The sequence below is a fragment of the Dissoconium aciculare genome (genome assembly GCF_010015565.1).
Source record: "Dissoconium aciculare CBS 342.82 unplaced genomic scaffold K489scaffold_4, whole genome shotgun sequence".
Classification (NCBI taxonomy): domain Eukaryota; kingdom Fungi; phylum Ascomycota; class Dothideomycetes; order Mycosphaerellales; family Dissoconiaceae; genus Dissoconium; species Dissoconium aciculare.
In genome coordinates this window covers 1,540,426-1,565,004 of record NW_022984954.1, presented here as the reverse complement: position 1 = coordinate 1,565,004, position 24,579 = coordinate 1,540,426, and the positions used below count along the sequence as shown (strand labels likewise).

At 51.6% G+C, this 24,579-nt stretch overlaps 11 protein-coding genes across 11 annotated transcripts; 7 read left to right on the top strand and 4 right to left on the bottom strand.

Annotated features, from left to right (window-relative positions):
- Positions 1-440: 440 nt before the first annotated feature.
- On the bottom strand, positions 441-2,113 carry K489DRAFT_408925 (peptidase M18, aminopeptidase I; the record flags this gene model as incomplete). The annotated part of the gene is made up of 3 exons (XM_033607532.1): positions 441-1,868; positions 1,927-1,988; positions 2,047-2,113. 3 exons carry the CDS (start codon positions 2,111-2,113, stop codon positions 441-443), a joined length of 1,557 nt encoding a protein of 518 aa, XP_033461596.1.
- A 656-nt stretch (positions 2,114-2,769) lies between these two features.
- Positions 2,770-3,237, top strand: K489DRAFT_430495 (uncharacterized protein; the record flags this gene model as incomplete). The annotated part of the gene is made up of 1 exon (XM_033608415.1): positions 2,770-3,237. The coding sequence occupies exon 1, from the start codon at positions 2,794-2,796 to the stop codon at positions 3,235-3,237; it is 444 nt and encodes a 147-aa protein (XP_033461595.1). The 5' UTR covers positions 2,770-2,793.
- Positions 3,238-3,998: 761 nt separating this feature from the next.
- K489DRAFT_378989 (uncharacterized protein) lies at positions 3,999-5,377 on the top strand. Its single transcript, XM_033604538.1, has 4 exons — positions 3,999-4,119; positions 4,250-4,395; positions 4,490-5,152; positions 5,223-5,377. Exons 1-4 carry the CDS (start codon positions 4,045-4,047, stop codon positions 5,314-5,316), a joined length of 978 nt encoding a protein of 325 aa, XP_033461594.1. The 5' UTR covers positions 3,999-4,044; the 3' UTR covers positions 5,317-5,377.
- A 494-nt stretch (positions 5,378-5,871) lies between these two features.
- Positions 5,872-6,951, top strand: K489DRAFT_378986 (S-adenosyl-L-methionine-dependent methyltransferase). The gene is made up of 2 exons (XM_033604537.1): positions 5,872-6,340; positions 6,399-6,951. Exons 1-2 carry the CDS (start codon positions 5,969-5,971, stop codon positions 6,873-6,875), a joined length of 849 nt encoding a protein of 282 aa, XP_033461593.1. The 5' UTR covers positions 5,872-5,968; the 3' UTR covers positions 6,876-6,951.
- A 303-nt stretch (positions 6,952-7,254) lies between these two features.
- On the top strand, positions 7,255-8,697 carry K489DRAFT_316932 (uncharacterized protein; the record flags this gene model as incomplete). Its single annotated transcript, XM_033601201.1, has 2 exons — positions 7,255-8,395; positions 8,465-8,697. 2 exons carry the CDS (start codon positions 7,255-7,257, stop codon positions 8,695-8,697), a joined length of 1,374 nt encoding a protein of 457 aa, XP_033461592.1.
- On the bottom strand, positions 8,464-9,967 carry K489DRAFT_378985 (uncharacterized protein). Its single transcript, XM_033604536.1, has one exon. It carries the CDS (start codon positions 9,907-9,909, stop codon positions 8,941-8,943), a length of 969 nt encoding a protein of 322 aa, XP_033461591.1. The 5' UTR covers positions 9,910-9,967; the 3' UTR covers positions 8,464-8,940.
- A 131-nt stretch (positions 9,968-10,098) lies between these two features.
- Positions 10,099-10,712, top strand: K489DRAFT_184907 (uncharacterized protein). The gene is made up of 2 exons (XM_033599485.1): positions 10,099-10,271; positions 10,325-10,712. Exons 1-2 carry the CDS (start codon positions 10,189-10,191, stop codon positions 10,602-10,604), a joined length of 363 nt encoding a protein of 120 aa, XP_033461590.1. The 5' UTR covers positions 10,099-10,188; the 3' UTR covers positions 10,605-10,712.
- Positions 10,713-11,151: 439 nt separating this feature from the next.
- Positions 11,152-14,718, bottom strand: K489DRAFT_354668 (uncharacterized protein; the record flags this gene model as incomplete). Its single annotated transcript, XM_033602504.1, has 1 exon — positions 11,152-14,718. The coding sequence occupies one exon, from the start codon at positions 14,716-14,718 to the stop codon at positions 11,152-11,154; it is 3,567 nt and encodes a 1,188-aa protein (XP_033461589.1).
- Positions 14,719-14,988: 270 nt separating this feature from the next.
- Positions 14,989-16,110, bottom strand: K489DRAFT_378983 (uncharacterized protein). The gene has a single exon (XM_033604535.1). The coding sequence runs from the start codon at positions 15,786-15,788 to the stop codon at positions 15,165-15,167; it is 624 nt and encodes a 207-aa protein (XP_033461588.1). The 5' UTR covers positions 15,789-16,110; the 3' UTR covers positions 14,989-15,164.
- Positions 16,111-16,919: 809 nt separating this feature from the next.
- On the top strand, positions 16,920-20,256 carry K489DRAFT_378982 (uncharacterized protein). Its single transcript, XM_033604534.1, has one exon. The coding sequence runs from the start codon at positions 17,160-17,162 to the stop codon at positions 20,139-20,141; it is 2,982 nt and encodes a 993-aa protein (XP_033461587.1). The 5' UTR covers positions 16,920-17,159; the 3' UTR covers positions 20,142-20,256.
- A 266-nt stretch (positions 20,257-20,522) lies between these two features.
- K489DRAFT_378981 (uncharacterized protein) lies at positions 20,523-22,127 on the top strand. The gene has a single exon (XM_033604533.1). The coding sequence runs from the start codon at positions 20,592-20,594 to the stop codon at positions 21,744-21,746; it is 1,155 nt and encodes a 384-aa protein (XP_033461586.1). The 5' UTR covers positions 20,523-20,591; the 3' UTR covers positions 21,747-22,127.
- The last annotated feature ends 2,452 nt before the right edge of the window (positions 22,128-24,579 follow it).

Below are 24,579 nucleotides of genomic sequence, written 5' to 3'. Positions count from 1 at the left end.
ATCATGGTGGCGGGGCAAATTTGTTTGATAGCTTCGGATACCCTCGAGTCATGCTATGACGGGCTACATTGCTGGAATGAAAGTAGAAATGTCAAGTTATCATATGCGTGACAATAACATACAATGCCCTGCTGGACGAAGATGACCAGTGCCATCTGGCTCAACTTCATTCAAGAGATCGCCATTCATAACGTGATGACCTTGATCTTCTCTTCATCATTCGTGACCCCCATTCTACAATGTCGGGTCTTGTTCGTCGCATGAGGTGAGCCTGAGCTGTCGGCTATATCCATCGTCATCCTCACATCCTTGGTATCTGCTTTGAAAATGGACTATCGCGAAATGAAACATCGCAGTTCGCCGCGGCGAGGGCGCCGATGTACACCTCACAGGCGTGACTTCCTTTCGTGATTAACGAGATCATGAGCTCCGCCATCTAGTCAATCGACCATGATCTTGGCCTCAAGCTCAGAGAAGTGCTCGAAGAAACTGTCGAAGAGATTCACGCCAAACTCAGCGTCATAGGCTCCACCAGTCTCACGAATCGAGTGCATGGCAAGCTGAGGATTCCCGACATCGATTGTACGCGCTCCAAGAGCCGCCGAAAGCATCGGTCCGATCGTGCTGCCGCAGCGAGAGTCGTTACGCACAACGAAAAGCTGTAGAGGAACGCCGCTTTCACGCGCTTTGCCGTCACTGTCAAGCAGCGAAGGAGGTTGGTATGCAGCGGCCTTAGCGCGACGAGCGCACTCTTGTAGCAGCACGATGCCAGGGGCGTTCGTTGCGTAACGGACGTTGGCGTTGATCTTGATGACAGTTCCCTCGTTCATGTGCGGGCGATGTTCAGCCTCATAATTGCCACCATAGTTGGGATTGACCGAGTGCGCCATGTCCGCGCTGATGAGGAAGCTCGTTGCGAGCGTCTGCTCGTAGGCAGTGCTCAGGTCGGCTGAGGCGTCCGCATGACTGACCTTGTCGTAGCTCTTCTCGCTGTCGTCGGACGAGAAGGCCAAGCACGAAAGTCGGCGAATGACCGCTGGGAGCATGTTACTGGCGGCACCCTGGGCGGAGGTGGAACCGATCTCTTCATGATCGAAGCACGCGATGAGGCGTATCGTCGACTCGTCTTTCAATGCCGAGGGCGATGCGACTGACTGAATCAATCCCTCCACGGCACAGTATGTCATGCCAAGGTTATCGAGACGCGCAGAGTAGATGAATTCGTTGTTGATGCCGCCAATGCAAGCCGGTTGAACATCGTACAGGCTCAGCTCAAAATCGAGGATGTCATCGGGTGTGCATCCGGCCTCTTTTGCTACCAGCTCGACGAAGTATGGGTGATGGCGTTGTGTTGCAGGCCTTATCGGTGCGAATGTACTGTCCTTGTTTCCTTCTTCTTGCTTAGCTTGTGCAGCTGTCTTGCCGGTGCGGTTCAGCTCGGCCGATACTAGGCCCGCGATGGGAAATAGCTGTGTCTCCTTGTTGAATGTGAAAGGCTCGCTACCACCGAAGTGCACAGCTAGGTTGGGCACCCTGCACACCGGGCGATTTATCCTGATCAACCGCGCCTCCATCGTGCCGTCTTTGGCTTTGACCATGACTCGTCCAGCGACCCCCAAGTCTCGGTCGAACCAAGTATGCCATAATCCTCCACCGTATGTCTCGACCCCAATTTGGATGAACCCATCTGCTGAACGCTTAGAGATGGGCTTCACACGCAAGCAGCAAGAGTCGGTGTGAGCGCCGACCATCGCGATGGGGTTGCCGGCCTTCCATGCTGATCCGATCGCAAATGCGACAATGGTGCTCCCATTTCGCGACAGGTAGTATTTGCCGCCGGGCTGTAGATTCGACCACGAGTCGCGTTCCTGTGGTATGGCGTGAGAGACTTATTGGTATTTCACGTTTGGAGCTAGAGCGATTTACCTTGATGGCCTTGAAGCCGGCCTTTTCAAGACGAAGCTTCGAGGATTGCACCGCGTGGAAAGCTGTTATACGTGTTAGCTTTCCTCGTTGTGCATTGGTGGAGGCGACGAGCTGACGAACGAGTAGGAGAGTCATTCAAAAATGTCACGAAGTCCTCAGCACGTCTGATTGCCGCCGAATGGGCCATGCTGACGCAGGATCGGATGTACGGCTTGGTCAAGTGTACGACTGCTTTGTGGTGGTGGACCAAACTGCAATGCCTATTTGAGAGCTGTGCTGAGAACAGACGGAACTGTAAACTATTGAACAAGAGTGTGTTTGGTAGACGGGGACACAAAGAAATAGTCATCAAAGTGTAGGAAGTCACCGTCAACAAGAGACGGGCCAAAGGAAGAGAAGAGATGGTGACTGTGGTTTCGGTATCGAGTCTCGATATCCCCACGAGCACGAGACCCTTATCCAGAATGTGTTGTCACGTTGATAATCATCCCCTCCAGCTTGCAGCCCTGGAGTCCAGAGCACGCATGTGCCATTGTCCTGGACTCCAACTGTCCAACGATGTCGACTGGTGGCGGTCCGATCCGAAAGAATTTGGAACCAATTGAGGTGGTCTCCTAGGCGATGCAGCCCTCACAGACATTATCACCATATCAAGGTTGGCAGAAGAAGCTCGGGATAAGCTTGATGTGTTACATGTCACGCTCGACAACCTGGGCACCTGCAGGCATCGAATCTCTCAATGCACAACCATCTACTGGGCAATTTCCTCACGATCTATCAACGAACAGAATGTTGATTCGTGGATAAAATCCTTGCGCCGAGATACATTCAAAGGGTCTTCTTGGATGTTGATGTCTGCTTGACAAAATGGGCATCTTCAAGAATATTCTCTGGTACTTCCAGGCAGCGCCTTTGAAAAACACTGGATCTTTGGCCCGTGATCTTCTCGCATCGGAACGCACTTTTCTGGCTTGGACTCGCACAGGCTTGGGTTTCATCGCTCTTGGCGTCGCATTGGAGAAAGTCGAAGTCCTCGCTGCTATCGCGCCCTCGCTACTTCAAATTCAAGACAGTAGAACCACTCTCGCCGCAGGGGTTCTCGTCGGGAGCGGAACCCTGTGCATCGGGCATGGCACACAGCGGTATTTTAGCACTCTGAAGCAGCTTCAGGAGGGTTTCTTTCGGCCCAATGTCCCTGGCATTACAATGGCTGCCGGCGCAAGCGTCGCCATTGCCATGGCAGGCGCCTTCATCGTTCTAGAGAAGGAGGGTAAAAAGCATAGAGTCAAGAGCACTGGCGATGCGCGGTAGACTGGCCTCATTTAAATGGCGAATGCCTCACTATCTAGGTATCTTCGTATATTGATCGCGGTGTCTGCTGGCTCCTGCGAGACCTGAGATCTGCGCATCGCAGGAGCAAGCCTACCCAACCATCTCACTTGCGGTGCTGCTACAAGTAGAAGGCTATAAGTCCGTTGACAGGACCATAACCATAATATCAGCTGACAGATCGAAATGTATGTATACGAGAAAGAATCTCTCATGTCTCGAGCGGAGTGCTTGACTCATTACAGCATCAGACGAATTTGTTGCTTTGGTGACCGATAAAAAAAATAGCGGCCTGTGCAGCGACCTTCACTTCTTTCGTACATCACCGTGACCACGTACAGTCTCACGGGGGCGTTGAAGCTTGATTCAGGGGGTTACTGATCCGAACATAAATTAAACGAATGTGTTTCGATTCTAAGCATTCCCATGCCGTAGTTGGCGACTACAACTGTTTGAATTACTTGCTCGATAGAACATGGCCCAACCCGGGAATGTTTCGAGGTGCTTTTGCCATAGCAGCCCTGGAGCCGTGAAAGCACGCGGCTGGACCCGCCCGAGGCACAGATTTCGCCGTTCGGTAGACAGATCGACCAATCAGGGGCCGGCAAATGTAACATGCACGCCAAGGGAAATGTAACCTGCACGGGAGCTTCCTTCTCGGGCGAGACGAATGTCGACTTTCCTTTCGCTTCATCTCGAAGACCGGCAATACCACCCCGCCACAATCTTGCTCTACGACACGCCGTCGACTGTCTCAAGTGCTGAGCCAGCGCTGTCGTCCTCTTCAACATGTTGAGTCGGTCAGCTCTTCGCGCTTCGCGCGCTTTCAACGCCGTCAAAGGCCCAGCCAACCAGACTGCGAAGGTATGGTCATCCATCGATCTCAGCCACCGGAAAAGGTTGCCACGGCATTTCAAAGCCACTGGGTATCAACTCGAGCGGTGGAGAGACAATTGGCATCAAAAACAGGACACTGATGATATTCGATCTGTAGCGCAATGCCTCCTCGCAGTCGGATCCAGCATCATGGAAAAACACAGCTTTGCTCTCCTCATCCGCAGTCCTCGCCGTGGGCTCAGTAGCCTGGTACTACCACCAATTCGGACGCGTCGCGCACGCTGCAGCTCCCGCTGAAGAAGGGTAAGTAAGATTGGTGGAATGTTCAATTGGAAATGTTGGGCGTTGTACAAAGATCACAGGAGATGAGAACATATCACTAATGGCAGGGATACAGTCTTCACGCCACGGCCTACCCTTGGGAGCACGAGAAGTACACCAAGACTTTCGATCACGGTGCCCTGCGACGTGGTTTCCAGGTCTACCGTGAGGTCTGCGCGTCTTGCCACTCTCTCAGCCGTGTCCCTTACCGAACACTGGTCGGTAACATGATGACCGTCGACGAGGCCAAGGCTCTTGCCGAGGAGAACGAGTACGACACCGAGCCCAATGATGAGGGTGAGATTGAGAAGCGACCCGGAAAGCTTTCGGACTATGTCCCATCGCCATACAAAAACGACGAGGCTGCTCGTGCTGCCAACAATGGTGCTCTCCCCCCGGATCTCAGTCTGATCGTCAAGGCCCGACACGGCGGCTGCAACTACATCTTCTCCCTTCTCACTGGCTACCCCGACGAGCCCCCGGCGGGCGCCGTTGTCCAGTCTGGCTTGAACTTCAACCCTTACTTCCCTGGTACTGGTATTGCCATGGCTCGTGTTCTTTACGATGGTCTCGTTGAGTATGACGACGGTACACCTGCGACCACTTCCCAGATGGCCAAGGATGTTGTTGAGTTCCTCAACTGGGCGGCTGAGCCCGAGATGGACGACCGTAAGCGAATGGGATGGAAGGTCATGGCCGTCGGCACTGCGTTGTTTGCGGTGTCTGTCTGGGTTAAGAGGTACGAAATTGATCAGAAACAGCGACAACCATCCCGACCGCATGACCGAAAGCTGACATATATTTTGCAGATACAAGTGGTCTACGATCAAGACCCGCAAGATCTCTTACACCCCACCCACTGGCCCGATTCCAAAGCAGCCCGGTGGAGTTTTCCGACGATAGACAGATTCCAATGATACACCAGAGGCGAAAACAGGAAAGTGATCACTGTCATGTGTACAGCTGTTATTTCTTAGCGTGCTTCCCATTGTGTAACAAGAGCCTGTTTCAACACCAAAATCTTTTTCATATTTTCCACAGATTCTATCATTGTGCTCAGTCAATCGTCTGCTGCATTGTCTTTCTGCGTCAAATTAGTTGTGTTTAATCACGCAGGGAGCAATGAAGCTGAAGGCTATGGAAATGAGTGCTGTTCGGCCGCGTTAACCGAAGCAAGATTAGCCTCGTCAACATTGGTAGGATCAGCGGTGCAAAGGTAAAAATTAGTTGCAAGTACTTACCAATAATGCGTCAACAAGACAGTCCTGAAATGTTGTAGCAGTTCTGGAAGTTTGATTCACAGGGCAGTGTCACACGGCAGTGTCGCACGCCCACATAGTGCAGCTATGTGCTCATCGAGGTACGAATACTGCACATACATACGTCAGCACGGCTTTCTCAGCACGGCTTGCCATGACTTCGAGGAGCATAGTTGAAATACAGCACTACGAACACAATTGAGCACAGTGTCACAGATTCCCCCTCTCCTAACTCAATATAACCCCTTCACTTGACCCGAACTCTCTTGGAAAGCTACTTGCTCCGAGGATTGAACATGGCAAATTCTACAAAGAGAACCGAGCATAAGTATGTTCCAGGCCATCAGCAGCACCATATCAAATTACACACCATGCGGACTGCAGAGAACAGCTCTGCATATCTCTTGTCCACACTAAAAACCATGGTAAAGAGTCAACCCCGCTTGAAATTACTGGACTGTGGAGCAGGACCTGGATCGATCTCGGTCTCGCTCGCAAGGTATCTTCCCGAGGGCGAAGTGATCGCTACAGACCTCTCCGAAGACATTGTCAAACGAGCGGCAGCCTACGCTCAGGAACAGGGCGCGACCAATGTGAAGTGCGAAGTAGCATCGATCTATGATCTGCCATATCCTGATAAAAGTTTTGATATCGTCCATGTACAGCAGGTAAGAGAGGAGCTGTCGTGTATCTAGTACCGAAGATCTGAGCTCACTCGTTCTACTGGTCCTCACTCATTTGGACGAACCGCTTAAGGCAGTACAATCTCTGATTCGCGTCTGTCGTGTGGGAGGGGTTGTTGCAATTCGTGAGGTTGACATGCGAATGTTCAACTACCATCCTGAGACGCCAGGCTTGATCGCAGCTCACCGGCTCATGATGGCGAGCATGGAAGCAGGCGGCGGCTCGATCGATATGGGGGCGCGATTGGTAAGCATTGCAATGCAAGCTGGCGTCCAGCGTGAACATATCCAAGCCAGCATGGGTACATTTTGCTACAGTACTGCCGAGGAGCGCTTTGCATGTGGTTCCCAATTCCGTGACCGGCTAAAGGAAGGCAGTATGCGGAAGACAGTCCTTGAAGCCGAATTGGCTACTGTGCAGGAACTTGACGGTATGATGAGAGCTTGGGATGATTGGATTGCAGCTGAAGATGGCATTCTGGGCATGATGAATGGAGAAATTCTTGTCACTAAGCACTAAAATTATCTTGTGTTGGCAGCGAGCTCCCGATGCCGATAGTACCCATTGAGACAATATACCTTGGCAATCTGGAAACTGATCATGCATCAAAGTACCCGGACGCCAGGATGCCTCAAATAAGCTCTCTCGCGGATGTTTCGTCAACTATGTTAGCCACGCCGCTATGTGGCGGTATCTCGTTTTGGATGATGCATGATGTTACCTCGTGAGCTGTTACACAGGTCATACGTCATCAGACGCGAAGACCGCGCAGAATTTCAGCGCGACGCCTGCAACGTGGTCTCGCGTGAGCTCTTGTGACTGCCGTCGATCAGCTTCTCCGTTTTCATCATCAACCAACTGTCTGATCGACCCGTCGAACAATTCCCTTCTTTTCGAGATGGACTTCCTTCGTCGTCTCGCGGCCGGCCTCGATGACCGCAACATTCCTTGGAAGACACTCATCATCACCTTTGCGCTTGGTGAATACGCCCTCGAATCATACCTTTCGTACCGCCAGTACCAAGTCCTCCAGCGCAAGACCGTTCCACAGCAACTCAAGAATGAGATAGATCAGGAAACTTTCGATAAGAGTCAGAAATACGGCAGAGCAAAGGCCAAGTTCGGATTCGTGAGTGGCCTGTGGTCGCAGGTCAAAAATCTATTCGTCATTCGCTACGATGTCTATCCTCGCCTGTGGGCCATTGCTGGTCTAGCGATGACCAAGTACGCCCCTGCACGCTTCCAAGGTGAAATTACGCAGAGTCTGGTATTTGCATTTGGCTACTCCTTCATCGAAACAATCATGGGCCTGCCATTCAGCTACTACTACAACTTCGTCCTCGAGCAACACTACGGCTTCAACAAGCAGACTGTCGGTCTATGGGTTAGCGATCTTCTCAAGTCGCAAGCCCTCAGCTTGGCTTTTGGTATTCCGATTGGCGCCGCATTCCTTAAGATCATCCAAAATACTGGAGATCAGTTCTTTCTCTATATCTGGATGTTCACCCTAGCTGTGCAACTCGGCGCCATTACTATTTACCCCAATCTGATTGTGCCGATCTTCAACAAGCTCACTCCACTCGAACCCGGCGAATTGAAGGAGAAGGTTGAGGCTCTTGCGCAGCGTCTGCAATTCCCGCTCGCTGAATTACAGGTCATCGACGGCAGTAAGCGTTCCGCCCACAGCAATGCGTACTTCACTGGTCTGCCTTTCTTGCCCAAAAAGATTGTCATCTACGATACCCTGATTGAGAAGTCTGAAACCAAGGAGGTAGAAGCCATCCTCGCACACGAACTTGGTCACTGGAAAATGGGTCATACTTCCAAGTTGCTCGGAATCTCATCCTTCCACCTATTCTATGTCTTCGCCCTTTTCAGCGTCTTCATTAACAACAACTCACTGTACGAAGCGTTCGGATTCATGAAGCAAAGACCCATCATCATTGGTTTCATACTGTTTAATGAAGTCCTCTCGCCAACGGATTCGCTTGTAAAGCTCCTCATGAACATCCTCACTCGCAAGTTCGAGTTTGAAGCCGGTGAGTCCGATTTTCCACCGAATACTGATATAGTAGCGAGAAGCTGGACACTGACACTAAGCTTCATAGATGCCTTCTCCCTCAAATTGGGCTACGCAGCAGAGCTCGCGCAATCGCTCATCAAGCTCCAGATCCAGAATTTGTCCTCCATGGATGCTGACTGGATGTACTCCTCGTACCATTACTCACATCCAATCCTGACCGAGCGCTTGAAGGCCGTTGGCTGGACGAGCGAGAAGAAGGTATCGGTCGCAAAGCCTTCCTCTAAAGAGGACTCGGACGCGCCGAAGAAAGACCTCTAGAATCGAGGCATACAAGATGTACTGTAGCAGGCACATATGAGAGTAGAATGTGTTCCCGATGTTGCCAATCCCAGACTTGATATGCGATGCTCCTGTTCTGATCGGTGTGGTTTTGGCTCGCAAGAGCATGCTGGACCTTGCGATGCAGGTGTTCTCAAGATGTCGTCTCCCCTGTGTTCCAGCTTTGACGAATTATTTTCCGTCGTGTCTAACCATCTCTAACGAGTGGAATGGCCCAGTCGTTCAATCATCACCATCTTCCTTATTGACGACACCCTTGCTCTGCTTCTTCTTGCCGCGCTTTTCCAATTTCTGCAATTTCTTCTCCTTTTTCAACGCGTCCTTGTCGGCTTCTTTTCCCACAATCGTGACATCAGCCATTCGCTCGTCTTGTGCGATGGCAATTGGCGCACTGATGTCCTCCGGACTTGCCTGTTGGTTGTCTCCTCGAGACTTCTTCGCTGCCCTGTCTCCTGAATCACCTGCTGCGCGTCGCGCCTCTTCACGATGCCGTTTCTCTTCTTTCTTCTTCAGCTTCTTCGCCGCATTTCTCGCCGCCCTACTCGCATCTGACCTTTGGCCTTGCGGAACCTTCACATTGCCATTGTGGTCATGCTGCACGACGTGTGGTACCTTGCCGTTCGGGTCCGACATTGGTGCTCCCTCGCGGTCACCGACTTCGCCAATCCATTCCTCCTGCTCCTGCTCCCATTGCTCCTTCGGTTGTAAATCGCCAAAATCTTCAGCTGAAGAGCTAGGCGGTACGCCCGGATGTGAGCTGTTCTCAGCCCAAGCTAGGACCTCGCCGGTGCCGCGCTTGCGCTTGAGATTGCCCGCTGCGTCCTTTTTTCGGATTGTTTCGTCGAGTCGCCTATCATCGCTCTGTGGTACTGAGCCAGTGACGATATCATCGCCAAATCGTGCTTTGAGCTCTTCGAGGCTTTCTACTGGCAGATGCTCGCCTCGTAATCCAGCCTCGACTCTTTTGAGATAGTGCATGACCAATCCGCCCGACCGACCACTTTTGGGACCATATTGCACGCCGTCCGGTTCCAGAAGAGAGTCTGGGTGGCAGTATGCATGCTTGAGAGACCTTGCGACGTACTTTGCGACAAGCGGCTGCGCTTCGGAAGGTGATAAATATTTTGTCTTGTCTGAATGTGATACCAGTGGTGGGAATGTGAGCGGCCCTCGACCCCTTCGTGGTGGCATGATTGCAGCTGCGTATAGGAGATATTAGCCAAGGGTGTTGGCAACTATGAAGAACTCCAGCCGCATCTGAATTCTCGATCGTCGGAATCGAGAAATATTTCCTAGGTTGCTACGTCAAAATTTCGGCCTCAGTCAGCAGTGTCACGGACCGAGCCTTGACGCTTGACTTAATGCAACTCATACCGCACGACATCTCCGTCCCCCGACGACATCAGAGAACATCAAACGACCATTTTCATCAAAGTGATACTCCTGCTTCGAAGACATTGTTTCGAAATCATGCTCGGCGTCCGTTGCGTCTGCACGACTCTTAGGGCGATGGGTCAGTCGCTGTTACGCGATGCACCTCGCACCCAATCAAGGTACGGTCTTATTTGGTAATCAACCAGAATAGCGTTGCTGATATGCGCAGCAGAGCATTTTCTGCGTTTTCACGACTACCCACTCGACCACAAATAGCAGGCGCCCGTACAAGCCTGGAAAGCACACTTTCCTTCCCAACGATCGAATCATCAACATTGCCTGCACCAGGCGCTTCGTTAACACTGGTACGAGGTGCGAAGCGTGACACCTTCAATCCATCACATCGGAAACGCAAAAGGAAACTTGGATTTCTTGCACGGATGAGGGATCGACATGGCAGGAAGATCTTGGAGCGGCGAAGGCTTAAGGGTAGAAATACCTTGAGCCACTAAATCACTACGCTTTCACGGACACAGGGAAGGTGTGAAGGACAGTCATCGACAGGTTCCTACAGAGCGCAGCTGAAAAGCAGGATGAAGGGCAAAAAGCACGCTTCGAGACAGGTGATGCTTTGAGCCGCGTTTGGCAGGTCGCGTGGTGTCATATATTCATGATCCACGACGCGTCCTACGATGGCTGCAGGGATCAATGAAAATGGCGAAGGGAAATGAGCGCTGGCTGTGCAATATATTGCGTTCGAGCGTCAACAAGGCGAGGCAACCGACACCTGACCTTTGGACAACAGCTTACAGACACATTGCGACGAAATACTTTCGTTACGACTGAGCACATATTTAGTGCATTGACGCCGATCGGCGCCACATGCTACCCTCATCACCCAAAAATAGGCTAGGGATGGAACGGAACTGTTTGCTCACTGCGATGAAAATTCAGGCATGTACAACAAATCACAGGACTGGCGTAAGCGGGAGGTTGGCAAGGTTGTAAAATATTCGATAGTTCGAAAATGTGCATTCTAAGAATTGGTAAAGAACTTCATCATGAAGGCATCAATGGCTTCCAACTACTCATGCCTGTATCGCTTTCATGGTGATCATCATCCATCAGGCCGGTCGGCGGCCGCTTCGGCAGCGAGGGTGGCTCCGGCTCCGACGTCGTGTTGGAGTTAACACCACGCGTGGTCGCCTGCGACCTCCGTGGTTCTGGAGGAGCCGGCACGTTCCTCGGTGACGGGGGAGCTGCAGATTGTTGACTTTCAGATCGAAGGAGTGTCGGTTTATTTGGTTTAGGTGGAGCCGGCTTTCGAAGTGTCTGCTTCAGCTGCACTCGCGTTGGATCGTCCGAGTATGGCTCGAAAGAGCCACGAGATTGAGTCTGAGTTCGTGACGGCTTCGGCGGCGGAGACTGCTCGTCACCCAAGCGTGCGGATGGCGGTACTGCTTTGCGCGTTGGGATTCCACGTGATGTGTCCAACGATGCCCTGTCGTCCTGCTCTGAGCCGAGGATGTCAACCAATGTAGACTTTGTGATATTTGCTGGTGAGTCGACCTTGATCCAGTCGGGTTCACCGGTCACCGTACGAAAAGGGTTCGCTGGTCTTGTGGGATTCAGTCCGTGGCCAGAGGGGGGTTGCACTGTGGATCTCGCAGGCATCCCGTTTTCAAGCCACCATTTCCGCTTGTCTGAGCTCGCAGGCGGTAAGCCCGGTTCAATCGCCTCGTAGCCCAAGAGCGACTCATCATCACTGTCGACCTCATCGCCTGTTGGATGTGAGCCAACAGCTGCTCGGCGCTTTGCGTAAAGTTGACTTCGTATCTGGTCTTTCTTTGCCTGTGCGATGACAGAGACGGTACACTCGAATAGGCCCCAGACCGGTCGATGATCGGAGAACCTCAACGGGGCAGTGTCATAGTGGAGTTGCTTGAGATTATTGGCACGAGTCAAGATGCGATCGCACCAGGCCGGGATACGGTTTTTCTCTGACGTATCATACTCATCTGTACCAACATTGTATTTGTATGTTGGCAAGAATGTAGGCACCTGTTCCGAATAGTGAGGAAAGCACTTTCCGTGTACCATTTGAAGGTTGAGCTGATCATTTTCGTAAAGTGTGCCCAGGTCACGCTTCTTGATCAGCTGTCTTGTCCTCTCGTTGTCCATCCCAATGCGGTAATTGAAGTCTCCAAACCAAATGATGGTGTTGTGATCTTCTATAGATCGATTTCTCTGAAAGCGAAGGCCGCTGGAAATGGTACGATAGTCTTGATTTCGTTCATCGTAGTTGCCAAATCCAGCAGCCAAGTGAGCCGTAACGAGGCAGATGGAGGTGTCAGCGTAGTCCATTCTGATCGCGACGGCACCTTTATTCCCTGCCATACCACTCATACCTGTCTTTTTGACCGCACCTTCGACATTTTTGATATATGGCAATGCACTGGCCCGCACGAACACAGAAAGGGATGCGCCTACCAATTGACCACCTCTTAACATTACATAGTCCTCACCGGCGTATTTCTGAGCATTCGCATTGAGGGTCTGTTTGACAACCTTCTCCCATTGTTGCCGACGCGATGGGTCTGTCGACATGATCTGTTGCACGTCCAACACTACGATTTCTTGGAACGCGACTGCCACGATCTCGGGGACGCGCCGAGTTTTCTCGACATCGGGACACAACCAGCTAGACAGATCTTCGTAACCACCGGTCTTGCCGTTGAGGTTGAAGGTGCCCGTCCAGATATTGATATTCTCCATACTGGTGTAGTCAGCGGAGCGCTTGCTGAGTTCCGCGCCGACCCAGTCATTGATCGGGTCAAAGAGATGCACAGGTGTTTGGCCCATTTGACGTCCAAGAAGCATATCCATCGTCGTCTGCCTTCCCTTGTCTTCGAAGTTGTTGATGTACAGTCGTTGAGTCGATTTCCGCAAGTCTGCCAATGCACCAGCGATAGACATTTTCCCAGAGCGAGTAAAAGAGGACTTTAAAGCGCCAGTGCCGGCATAGATCTTGGACAAAGCATCGCCGCAGTCTGCCCAAAGCATGCCATGGCGGGCCCAAAAATCAGAAGCAGGACGACTCTCGCCTTGTTGATTCAGGAAGATCTCGAAGGCAATCTGCGAGATTATGGTCTGCACCAAGTTCGTACGATCCAAACAATCGAGACAATTCGTCCGGAATATGCCGGACTGCTTCAACACATCGTTCTGTCCGTACAAAGAATGCTGTACGCCATCTGTATGAACTGTCTCCTTAGTTGATTCGGTAAGCAGGAAATCAAATGCCAGTGCAGCCCTCTCGATATATCGTCTGATACCGCTCGCAGCTTCATATCCACCTGCTCGTGTTTCTGCGTGGAAGTCATAATTGAGATGGTCTAGATGCTTGTGCCCGTAATCGCTGGTATCCGCAGACGACTGTTGATGGTTGAGCGAGCTATGCCCAATGTGGTGCATGTATTGACGAGTCAGCTGTACTTCATTTGGTTTCTCCTCGCTCAGCAAGTTGACGACAAAGATGTCGCCATAGACTTCGCTCAGAGTCTCAAAGTGCTTGTCGAAAGCAGGTTGCGTGGCCTCCACGGATCGCGTGATAGTGATCTTCTGTTGACCAGGAAGTCCAGACGTCTGTTCCCAGAAAATGGGAATGCTCCCTCGACACTGCACGTACGAGAAGCATAAATTATCGGTACAAAAGATAGTTTCAGTCTCGACGAAGTTTGCCACATTTCCGTCGTCGTCAATACCTCTTGCGTTGAAACGTGTGCCGGCTCTTCGACATGATAATCGAGAGATCAGCGTCATATTCGAGGGCATTCCGGCCGATCGCATCCTTGCAGGCGAAGAAGCAGCTGGTATTGTGACTGTGGCTGCAAACCCTCGTATTGCAGAGGTCAAGATCCGCGATTCGTCTAACACATTTCGCTCCTTTGGAGAAAGCCTAGACCGGAAGTCGACCAAGGGCTGAATCATGTATGAGTTCCATAAGAAGCCAGCGTCAAGACTATCTATAGCGACGGTGGCGCTGCTGCCAGACGGCCGGTCTTGTAGACGCTTAGTCAAATCAAAGTCCGTGCTATAGTAGAAGCTACCTCCACTCAAAAGTTTCTTCAGGGCAAGGCAAGGATGCTCTTGTATGTGTTCCCGATGTCCATTTTGATCATATCCGTCAGCATCGAGGTGGTCGGTTGGGAAGGGATTGACTTGATCGTGGAGAAGATGGTCGTAATCCGACCTGTTGAGACAATGAAACTCGACCGACTGAATTCGTTGGATCGTCTCTCCAGACCGTACAGTGGCCACCCTGGAAGAACCGTTCACAACACACAGGAAGACATCATTTTCGATGGTGACCAAGCCTAGGGTGCCTTGAGCGGAGCGGCCACTAGGAGACACGGAAGATAAAGCTCGATAGCCATGCATATCTTGACCCTCCCAGGGTGAGAACTCAACAACACATTTCGGCGCTGCTCCCTCATCAATTGAAAGCGTCGATCTTTGCGCTGTCTGCGTCGAATTGCTGTGCCTGAAGATCAGGACATGGCTCTCAGTCGCCAGTGCAATCGCTCTTTGAGGAGAATCCCGCAGGAACACTCTGATCGGTGCCATCTTGGGATCTCACGAGTAGAAAGCGGTGAGCAAAGCATCAGTTGACCTGGGAATTTTTTCTAGAGCGCGAGGGTGTAGGTTCCTTTCATTGCAATATTCTCACTATTCGTCGAACTCCCAAAACTTGGATCTTAATATCATCACCACCTCCGCGCTGTCATCGCCTATGTATTCTATGTGAGCTTTAGGGTTGGGATGACATACATCAAACAGGTTACAACGTCACGTGCGTGCGTGCCACGGCGAAACCTTTGGACCACAGAGAACAAGCCCGGTTTGGAAGGCATTCATTCAGATTTTTCCAATTAAAATAATTACATTTCCTTCCATGAACATGGTCACTTCCACAACAGTGTTCGAAGCTCGTTCATCTCCAATGGTCTCCACCACGACAGTATGCAACATCTGCCGTCAGATCGTGAATCATCGTCGAATGTTCAAGAGTTTCATCGACTGTTCTTGATGGACACCTGAAGCTGACGGTAGCTCTCGTCGCTCATTCTGGGGTCACCAGCAACGCTTCTGCGATGCTCTCGACTGACTCGACTTTGTGGTGCATCTACGTATCGATAGGTCTCGTACTCGGGTCTTGGAGGATACTCTCGTGTGATTTCACGTTCTCTCTCATGCACTGAGTACTCACTCCGAGGACGTACACTCGGCGGTGCGGGCACAGATGGAGCTCGTGGGTGCGAGGAGACTCGCGTATGCAAGGATTGATGAGTCGCGCGAGAGCTCGCTCCTTCACTCCTTCGGGTGGTCTGGGAAAGGACCTCATCGCTGCTTGAGACACTTACGCGGTCTGATTCTGCTTCAACTTCGACTTGGACGTAGCGTTGTGATGCTCGTGTGGCTGCGACGGAGGGTGGCGCTCTTACTGAAGGCGCACGTACTTCTGTACGGGATGGTGAGGGTGGTCGTCGCTGTTCGATGATCGTTGTGCGAGACATGGTCTCTGAAATACGTGGCGGTGGAGGCAGCGATGGATAGTCTCTGATTACTCTGCGAACCTCCTTGACTCTGCGTGCTGGCGGGTCCACCTCTAGATCCTTGACGGTGACAAAGCACATTGTGAGCAGATCTTGCGCAGTTGAAACCCAAAGCGGGTCAAATGTGTAGGCGTTGGTATAGAACGAGGAAGACGCAGTGGATAAATGATCAGTACTGTCAGGTAGAACGAACGCTGAATCGTTGTATCTTGTGTTGGCGCTGGGCCGACAATTTCGCGATCTCTGGGCGAGGAACAGGCCAGTGTAAATAACGTCTGCTGATCGATATGATCACCAGGCTTGACAATCGCTGGCGCGCAGACGTGGACGAGCGGGTCCCGCTTGTCACTATTTTATCACAAGCCCAAGGTGTGAGAGAGTGTGTAGATAGGAAGGTTCCCGAACAGCAATCCACTGGGCAGGTTTAAACTAATACCTAGGTACCTACCTAATATTTACATGTAGTAGGTTGGCCAAGGTGGACAGTGACGAGAGACGAGCGCCCAGTAAACCTGCACGATGATGCCCGTCTTTCGTGGTAACCCGACCCTAGTCTTCAGCCATGACTTGAGATGGAAATGCTGGCGTTTGCAGTCAATTACCTCACACATACTCGTGCGAGGATTATTCGTGGATGCGTCTTTCGAATTCCAGAGATATGCGCTGAATCGAGTATCGGATCTTGGTGCCGATCGTGCTTATTCACGGGATCAACATGCCCAGGTGGACACATCCAGACTTCCTACACTTTCAAAGTGTGGTCGATGACGTCGCGCGACAACCTGGTGAGAGTGCACAAAAGTGATTACCCACCAGAGATACCTGGACAATGCATGGAGGGCGATTTAACAACAAAATTCTCCTTTATCAACAAGCATTGAAAACTTCGAAGGTCAGCGATACGCCCTAACAGTGCCCAATACTAGGGTGATAATGTCATCTATGAGAGTGTATGGGCAGATGCGTCGGAGAATGCTGAACAAGCACATTGAAGCCTCAGACACAGGTGATGGTAAGATTGTACGGGGCATCCTAATATTTTATTGAGAACGGCGCGACAACAGTCTACTAGCAACCTACCTACCCAGGTAGGGGGGTACCTGGGTAGGGTCTCATCACAGCAACTCGAGCATCAGGAGTTCCCCCACTCGACTTGATAATTCGTACAGCCTGAGGCGTGGAAATATTTCCTGGGCTGCTCAGCCATGACGACCATCACGTGCGTGGCCCGGCCTTGAATTCGTCCCTCACCACCGGGAGAGGGCTCAGAGTGCATGTGGGACGACTGTCATTGGGAAACGCGTGTTGTGCCAAATACACATATTGGAGCGACCGACGACAGGTGTCCGGAATGCCGCCACGCGCTCTTAACACTGTCGATCAATCCTCGTCTCATTACTCAATGGGATCATTGGAGTTGTACACCACATTTCGAATGGATTGCGCGTTATCATGGTGGACCGCGCGGGCACCTCACGTCACAGCCAGCGACACTCGCGGAATCTCGAGCACCTGAAGAGGGTTCAACTTACTGGAGGTGGTCCAAATCGCAATGGCGCCGTCCTCTCATCTCTGCGTACGGCACAGCTCGTCACAGCTACCAAATCAGCTTTGCCTGCGGAGCTAATTGCATTGGTTCTGGACTTCCTCAGTCCGCCGGATCTCGTAATATGCGCACAGGTATCACATTTGCTCCAGGAGATGGTGTATGACGACACAAGATGGATACATAAGCTTAAGGCGATGCGCGTATGGAACGAGGCTGAAGCTCGCCAAAGATTTGAGGAGGCTATGAAACGAAGGGCCGATGCATCAAGGTTGAAGAACGCAGATGAGCCTAAGAGGGCCGCTACCGGTCTCTCAGGAACACCATCCAATGGCTCCGCGAACAGTGACAAGAGAGGGATCGGTAGTGCAACTCTCTTTGATGCTGCCGCAGAAGAAGCAAGGTTGCGACAATCCCTCGATGGTTCTCAGCAGCGCCGTTCCGGACCTGCTGATGGATTTGATGACGTACCGATTTCATCGACAGCAGCTTTGGAGCAAAGATTGGATCCTGCGACTGCACTACATATCCTTGACCACGTACGCTCCATCCGCGGGCAAGCACGGCAGGAATTCGGTAAGATCTATGCCGTACTAGGTCCTTTGTATAACGATCTTAGCACGGCGACAAATCATTCCGATGCTCTCGTATTCCAGAGGTATCACGATCCCGAGCAGCAAGCTCAAATTCTCTCAAGCCTCAAACGGTTCGCTCAGTGCGACCCGACGCTTGCTGCGTCAGAACGCGAACAAAAGCTTGAAGAGCTTATGCACATCTTCGAAAATGCCGTGCTACAAGAGTTCGAACGAGGGTATGCGGCGGGAGATATTGAAGGTCGCATGCATAGATATGCTCACGTGCTGGTCAGCCTTAACGGAGGTGGCGCAGGCGTTGAGAGTTTCATATCCCTCCATCCCATAATTGCCCGTACGATGTCGCTGGGCAATCCTCTTGATTGTCTTGAGGATGTCGCGCCTGGCCATGTTGATCTTAATCCTGCCCAGTCTTATTTTGAGAAGCTTGCAGCATTATTGGTGAAACAAGCATCCATCATCGACGCCGTTTTCCCACCTTCTACCGATGTATTCACACAATTTCTTTCCCGACTTTGCCGGGATGTCATCTCCGAATACCTCTCCACCCTATTTGACGTAGCCCACGACCGAGGTCTAGAGAGCTACGTGAAGTCTGTGGCAGGGACTTTCAGTCAGGCATTACGCTTGGTCGCGTCACTAACTGCCACGCACGCTTCGCCTCCCGACTTTGCATCGCGATCCAAGGAAGTCATTGTACAATGCTTTGCGAGGCATCTAGACCTGTACCTTCGAGAAGAGCTTGAGGTATTTCAGACAAAGTCCGAAGCTGACGTGAGTCATTGGGAGAAACAACTTTCCGATCAGGAGGCCTCGACAGAGTCATTTTTCATGTCAAATATCAATCGACAAGCGGCCAAGCGTGACTTCTTGTCTTCGTTCAAGAAGGTTGTCATGATGCCGGTTAACGCGTTGCCAATCTCATCACCCTTTGCCAGTGCTAGGCCGGTAAGTGTGATTGCACGTTCGTCCGCGAACATGGATACAGTCGACACTTCGTACCTTGGTGCAAGGCCGCGGACACCTCCAGTCATTGGTTCAGGTACAACGCCTCCACGATCGGAAACACCGCAGCAGGAAAGACCCACTACTGAGCTTGCAGCCAAAGCAGCGATCATGAACTCCCGCCTCGAAGGCATCAAGTCACTATTCAGCATTGACGTTGCCCTGAGCTTGACACACCTCGCCAAGGCATCGATCGAACGCGCCGCTGTCATGGTGCAACTTGGTAGCACACAAGGCGATGCCGCGAAGGCACAATGTGAGGCCATCTTTGTCAAATTGTTGGATATCCTGGGTACCCGACACGTCAAACATGGCTTCGACAGAGCAGTCGGACATCTTGGAGAGTACAATCCACGCGAGGTCCGTCGGTTTCGAGAGCAGAGCCATGCTGGCGAGCTCTCTGCTACCGCCCATGGCGGTGTAGAGCCCCTGGTAACGTTCCTTGAACTGGTCAATCTCGGCGATCTAATCCAGCAGATGGTTGATGTGTTCTTCGCCCAAGAGCTCATCGCCACAAAGCTTACGGATCGAGATGATTTCCTTAATCCAGCAGTCAAGGAGAAGAAGAAGTTTGAACAGATGCTGGACGAGAGAGTTGCTGCTGGACTGAACAAGGGAATAGATGTTCTCATGGACGAAGTGGAATACATCTGCGCGACTGTTCAATTGCCTACCGACTTCAATCCACAAAGCACTAAGGATGGCAGCAAAAATACATCGATGGCCTCCTCTAGCGGCATTGTTGAGATTGGGCCCACGCCGGCGGCCAAGCAAGTCGTTGACGTGGTGAGTGGACATACCGCGATGCTCGTGGGAAGCACTGATAAGAATATGCTGGATGTGTTTACACAAGAGGTTGGTCTGCGTCTATTTGGAGTTTTATGCAAACATTTCAAGCGACAACGCATCAGTGGTGACGGCGCGATCAAGCTCATCTGCGATATCAATCACTACAGCTCATTCATAGCGACCCTGAGGCAGAAACCGCTCCAGCCTTACTACCAAGCGTTACGTGAAATGTCACAAATATATTTGGTACGTATCGATCCTCCATCCGCATACTTCGGCAGTAATGCCAAGGGTAAGCGTGGAAGTCTTCTATCGACAAAAAGCACTCCAACAGCAGTGCAAGCAAAAGAGTTGGCGACGATCATTGCAGACTCACAGCGCTACCACGGCATATTTCCGACCGAAGAGGTGTACGAGTTTGCGCAGCGCCGAGCCGATTGGTATCTTGTGAAGGGTGATGTTGAGCGAGCAATGTACGGTGTCGGATGCTCAATCATGTAAAGCTTCCGGGGTTATGTCGAGCATTATGGCGTTGGCTTCGGTGGCAGGTAGAGGGCAGGCGTTGTTTTCAAATCAAAAGTTCTGTCTAAACTTGTGTCGGTTTCATAGTGCCCATGTTATGAGTGCATTTCGGCAGCTACCGCGTGGGTACAAATTAGACGTTTCGAATATTGCACTTCCCAGGCTCACAGGAGATGCCTCCAAGCCCTGGATGTTTCTTCCAACCTTGGAAGGTCTCCAGAAATCTGCCCTCCAGGGCTTGTTGGGGTCCTTCCACAGGGCCAAACGCTGGCGGTTTGAGTCTAGACCCTGACGACTGCCGGGCGCAACCAGGTCGCCCGTTGTGTGGCGACACGACTTGTGTAGTCAAGACTTGAACAACACTATTCGATAACCATTCAGCGAGACTACAATATCTTTCCCTTGTCTACTCAGGGAAGTCGTTGATGCATGCCCAAGACTACGAATCCACTGCGCCGCCAAGGCAGCGCAACAAATCCATTTGCCTCAGCACGGCGCACCAAACCCATCGTCCGTGCTGCTGCCAAGGGCGAGTCTGCGCCACGTCTCGACGATGTCGGCTTAATTTCATGTCTTGCAAAAGGCAATATACCACAAGACGTGGCAGGCCTCATCTGTCATGTACGAAATCACACCTTTGAGGATGTGCCAGATCGTGCCGCCGGCATGAGCAGCACGCGCATCGCCGAACTGCTCCAATTTCGTCGCGCTTTGCCACCCATCGTAAGCGTCGCACATCTCCATGCTCTCAGTTCCTCCACAACGCGCACAGAGCGCGAGCTAGCCTTGCTCACAGCCAGAGGTGTCATTCGTAAGATTGTGATACCGGGACGTGGCAAAGGGGGTGCTGCTGTTGGCGAAGGCGTGGCTTTGGTGGAGGATTGGAAGCAAAGGTTACGCGAAGAAAGTAGCATCGAAGATGAGACAAAGAATAAGTATTTTTTCTTGATGGATGCAAATCCGACTTCTTCCACTGTGCCCATAGCCACTCTGTCACCAAAGGAAGTGCGCAGCCTGGTGGTTGCCGGTTTTCTCACCAATCCCGCTGCGCTCACCTCAAGTCTGGGAGCTCTCTTTACGCAGCCGACGGGATCATCGCTACACAAAGTCGCAAGCGCTGGGCATTCCGCTGCTACCGGAACCTTGGCGGCAGTAGGTGGATTTGGCGCGGTACACGACAACGGCGGAGGTGGAAGCACATTGGCCACGAGCGATCGTCGCCGGCTTCCTCCCTCAACTCAACAGGAGATGACGCTTGCCCTTCCATCGACCGGCGCATACTTGAATCTATTGGTGACCGCTCGCGCGCACCTCCTCCATCTCCTGCGACAACTTTCGCCTCGACACAAGGAGGCTTTGCGCAGTCATCTCAAGGAGAAGTGGGATGGTAACACGCCTGCAGATGCGGTGAGCGTTGCGAAGCGTGCACGAGGCGAGTTCTTCGGCGTTCTATCTGGTAAAACAAAGCACTGGAGAGAGTTTCATGGGCTGGAATTCGACTGGGTGTTGGCGGAATGTGTTGGAAGTGGGCTAGTCGAGCTTTTCAATACAAGTAGTGTTGGGGTGGGCGTTCGCACCCGTTGAGAACCTTTAGTCACTTCGTCCAGGCTGCAGTGATCTCGTTGAATCCAAGGCGCCGAAGGAGTGAATATGGTAGAGTATCGACGACTGTAGGATGGGCCGTCACTCTCGTAATGGAGTCTCGAGGCCGAGCTATGGTTCCACTGTGCTGGCCGATCTACGGACAGCACCGACATCGGACATCGATACACGCCCGGCATTGCGTACGACTATTCGAAACAACATAGCTTCCTCAGTGGAGTCCACTCTTGTACCGGGTTGTGTCTTTGTTTTCTCGGGCTGATGAGTGCCGCTAGGGTTGTCTTACCCAAACCCTATGGCTTTGTGCAACATCGCTCAAAACATTGCCTAGGGTGGTAGATGATCGGATTTACAAGAAAAAGCAGATTTCATACATTAAGGAGACTGAACTGGATGTTATTGGACTAGTCTTGGAAACACGTGTGAGCTCATTGCTGAAATTGTACATCCATATGCAACAGGGATATGTTTGATGGTCAGGCCGGGGTTGCCAGCCAAGGCGCTGGTAAACTGTGAATCGGAAATGCCAGGAATGCATTCGACGGATGTGATGATGACCAAAAGGATATGTCATTTCATAGGTAGCCAAGAGTAACACGAGATCGGTCAATCAGTCTGCCGCCCTTGCAGAATCGGTCTCGGAGACCTTGCAATTGAATTTACAGTACAACAAGTCTGATCGTCGCGGCCGTTGAGATGCGGAGCCAAAGCCGAAACACCAAACGGGGAAAATGCAAAACGGGGCGATGGCGCAATTGTTCTGCAGGGATGCAGGCCATGTGCGCGCTTGACCACAAACTCTAATCATGACTTCAGCGCCAGGTCGCCAACATCACGTTCATCCGAATTTTCATTGCGAGATGGTTTCACTGGCCATCACAGACATGCTATGTTCAGCACATCATTTATTGATGGCCCAATCATAGAACATCATGGAAATGCTGCGAACAACTCTGCTCCTACCTCGGTCGCACTATCGAACGTGCGACGGACAGTGCGTGATCTCTCTCCAAGATAGCAAGATTCATCCGGTGTCCATGAAGCGCAGCGGCTTACGAGACGGGGCAAATCTTCCCAAGTCACTACGCGAAATGTCTCAAGATCTAGAAGAATGCGACGCGACTCAAAATCAATGAGCGCTTCCTGCTGCTGCCACCGCCGACCGCTGCCAGATCGTCTCGTGGCTCCTCGTCGCACAACACAATCAATCATACGAGTACGCGTGTACGCAGCTTCTTCCCAAGCACAAATATCACTGTTCTCATTGTATTGCAGTCTTTGGCGATAACCGCATGCAACGAGGTGATCCAGTACTGTACTTCACTGTTATTTAGCCGAGTTGAGCCTGGCCCGAGCGCGGCAAATTTATCCGTGCAGAATAGCTTACTTTAACAGTTGAGAACGATGAAGCTGGAATCGAATGGAAGTCTTGGGACAAGCGAGTTCTGCATATCGATCAAGCACTGGGCCACAAGACGTTCAGAGACATGAGCTTGATCTTGTCATTGGCAGCACAGCGGATCGATCCTTGCGTCCAATTCGCTACTCATACAAAAGCTACGAGACTGAGAGGCGCTTACTCTCGTCTTATCTCTTACGTGTGCCGTCAAAACCTGACATCAGAATACCAGGGAACCGCGCAATAATTGACCTCTACAACTGCACATATCCACACCGATACCCGACCTCTGCCCGCCGCCTTCACTACCGATAGCACCTGGTTACAATACCATGAACAAGCCTATAGAATCTGACATCCTCAAAAACTCCCTCGACTCCACGCCCGTAGCCATATGCGAAAGCTTGTGCGCGCATCATTCACCGCCGTGCCTACTGTTTGAACGCATATGCCCGAACTATCATCATCATGCTCTCGCATCCGTCCCATCGATTCCCGGTGGTCAATGCAGATTATATTCGGAATATAATTCTCTACGGCCCATTTATTCTTGGTGGTCAATGCATATTATATTCGGAATATAATTTGTTCGACCCACAGCCCCAGCCTCATCTTTCTCGCGCATCGTCATAAACCCGCGCAATGTTTGGTATATTGTTTGATAACGCAGAGCAGGCTAACCGCTTCCTCACAGTACCATACTCTCGCGGTGAGGAATCAAGATAATCAATCTCTCATGGTCATGAGGAGGAGGACTAGCTCACTGCTTGTCACGGTTACGGTGCTTCTCGACTCGACTCCAGCTTCCTTTCGTGAACATTCGCTACGATGTGAGGCTCACCACAGCACTACTCCCAACGTACCAGGAAATAACTGAACATTGATCTCAACACAATTATATTCGAATATTTTCTTCACAAAGCATATATAAGTCTCCCTCCGCACAAGATCGGTTTCTCTTCTCGCATCCCCAAAACAAAATCACATTCCACGCTTTGATATCTCATATCACAAAGCAATTCCTTTTTCACACACAATTAAAAACCACAAACAGTATGTCTTCACACCTCACCTTCACACCTCACCTTCACACCTCACCTTCGCATCGCACATCTCACCTTCGCACATCTCACCTTCGCACATCTCACCTTCGCACATCTCACCTTCGCACATCTCACCTTCGCACATCTCACCTTCGCATTCCGAATTCACAATTCACATCTCACACAATGAGGGCAGATACAACATGTGCGACTGCGGTCTGTGGCGCACTGTTCGCACCTCCCGCGTGGCCGTCAAGGTCCGCGGTTGGTTGTCCCCGCGAAAGCGGAAGGACACTTCGGGGGATTCCCCCGAAGGCGATATCGGCCGGCGATACGCCAGGCAATTCGCCCGCGATCGCCCGTGGAGCGAGAT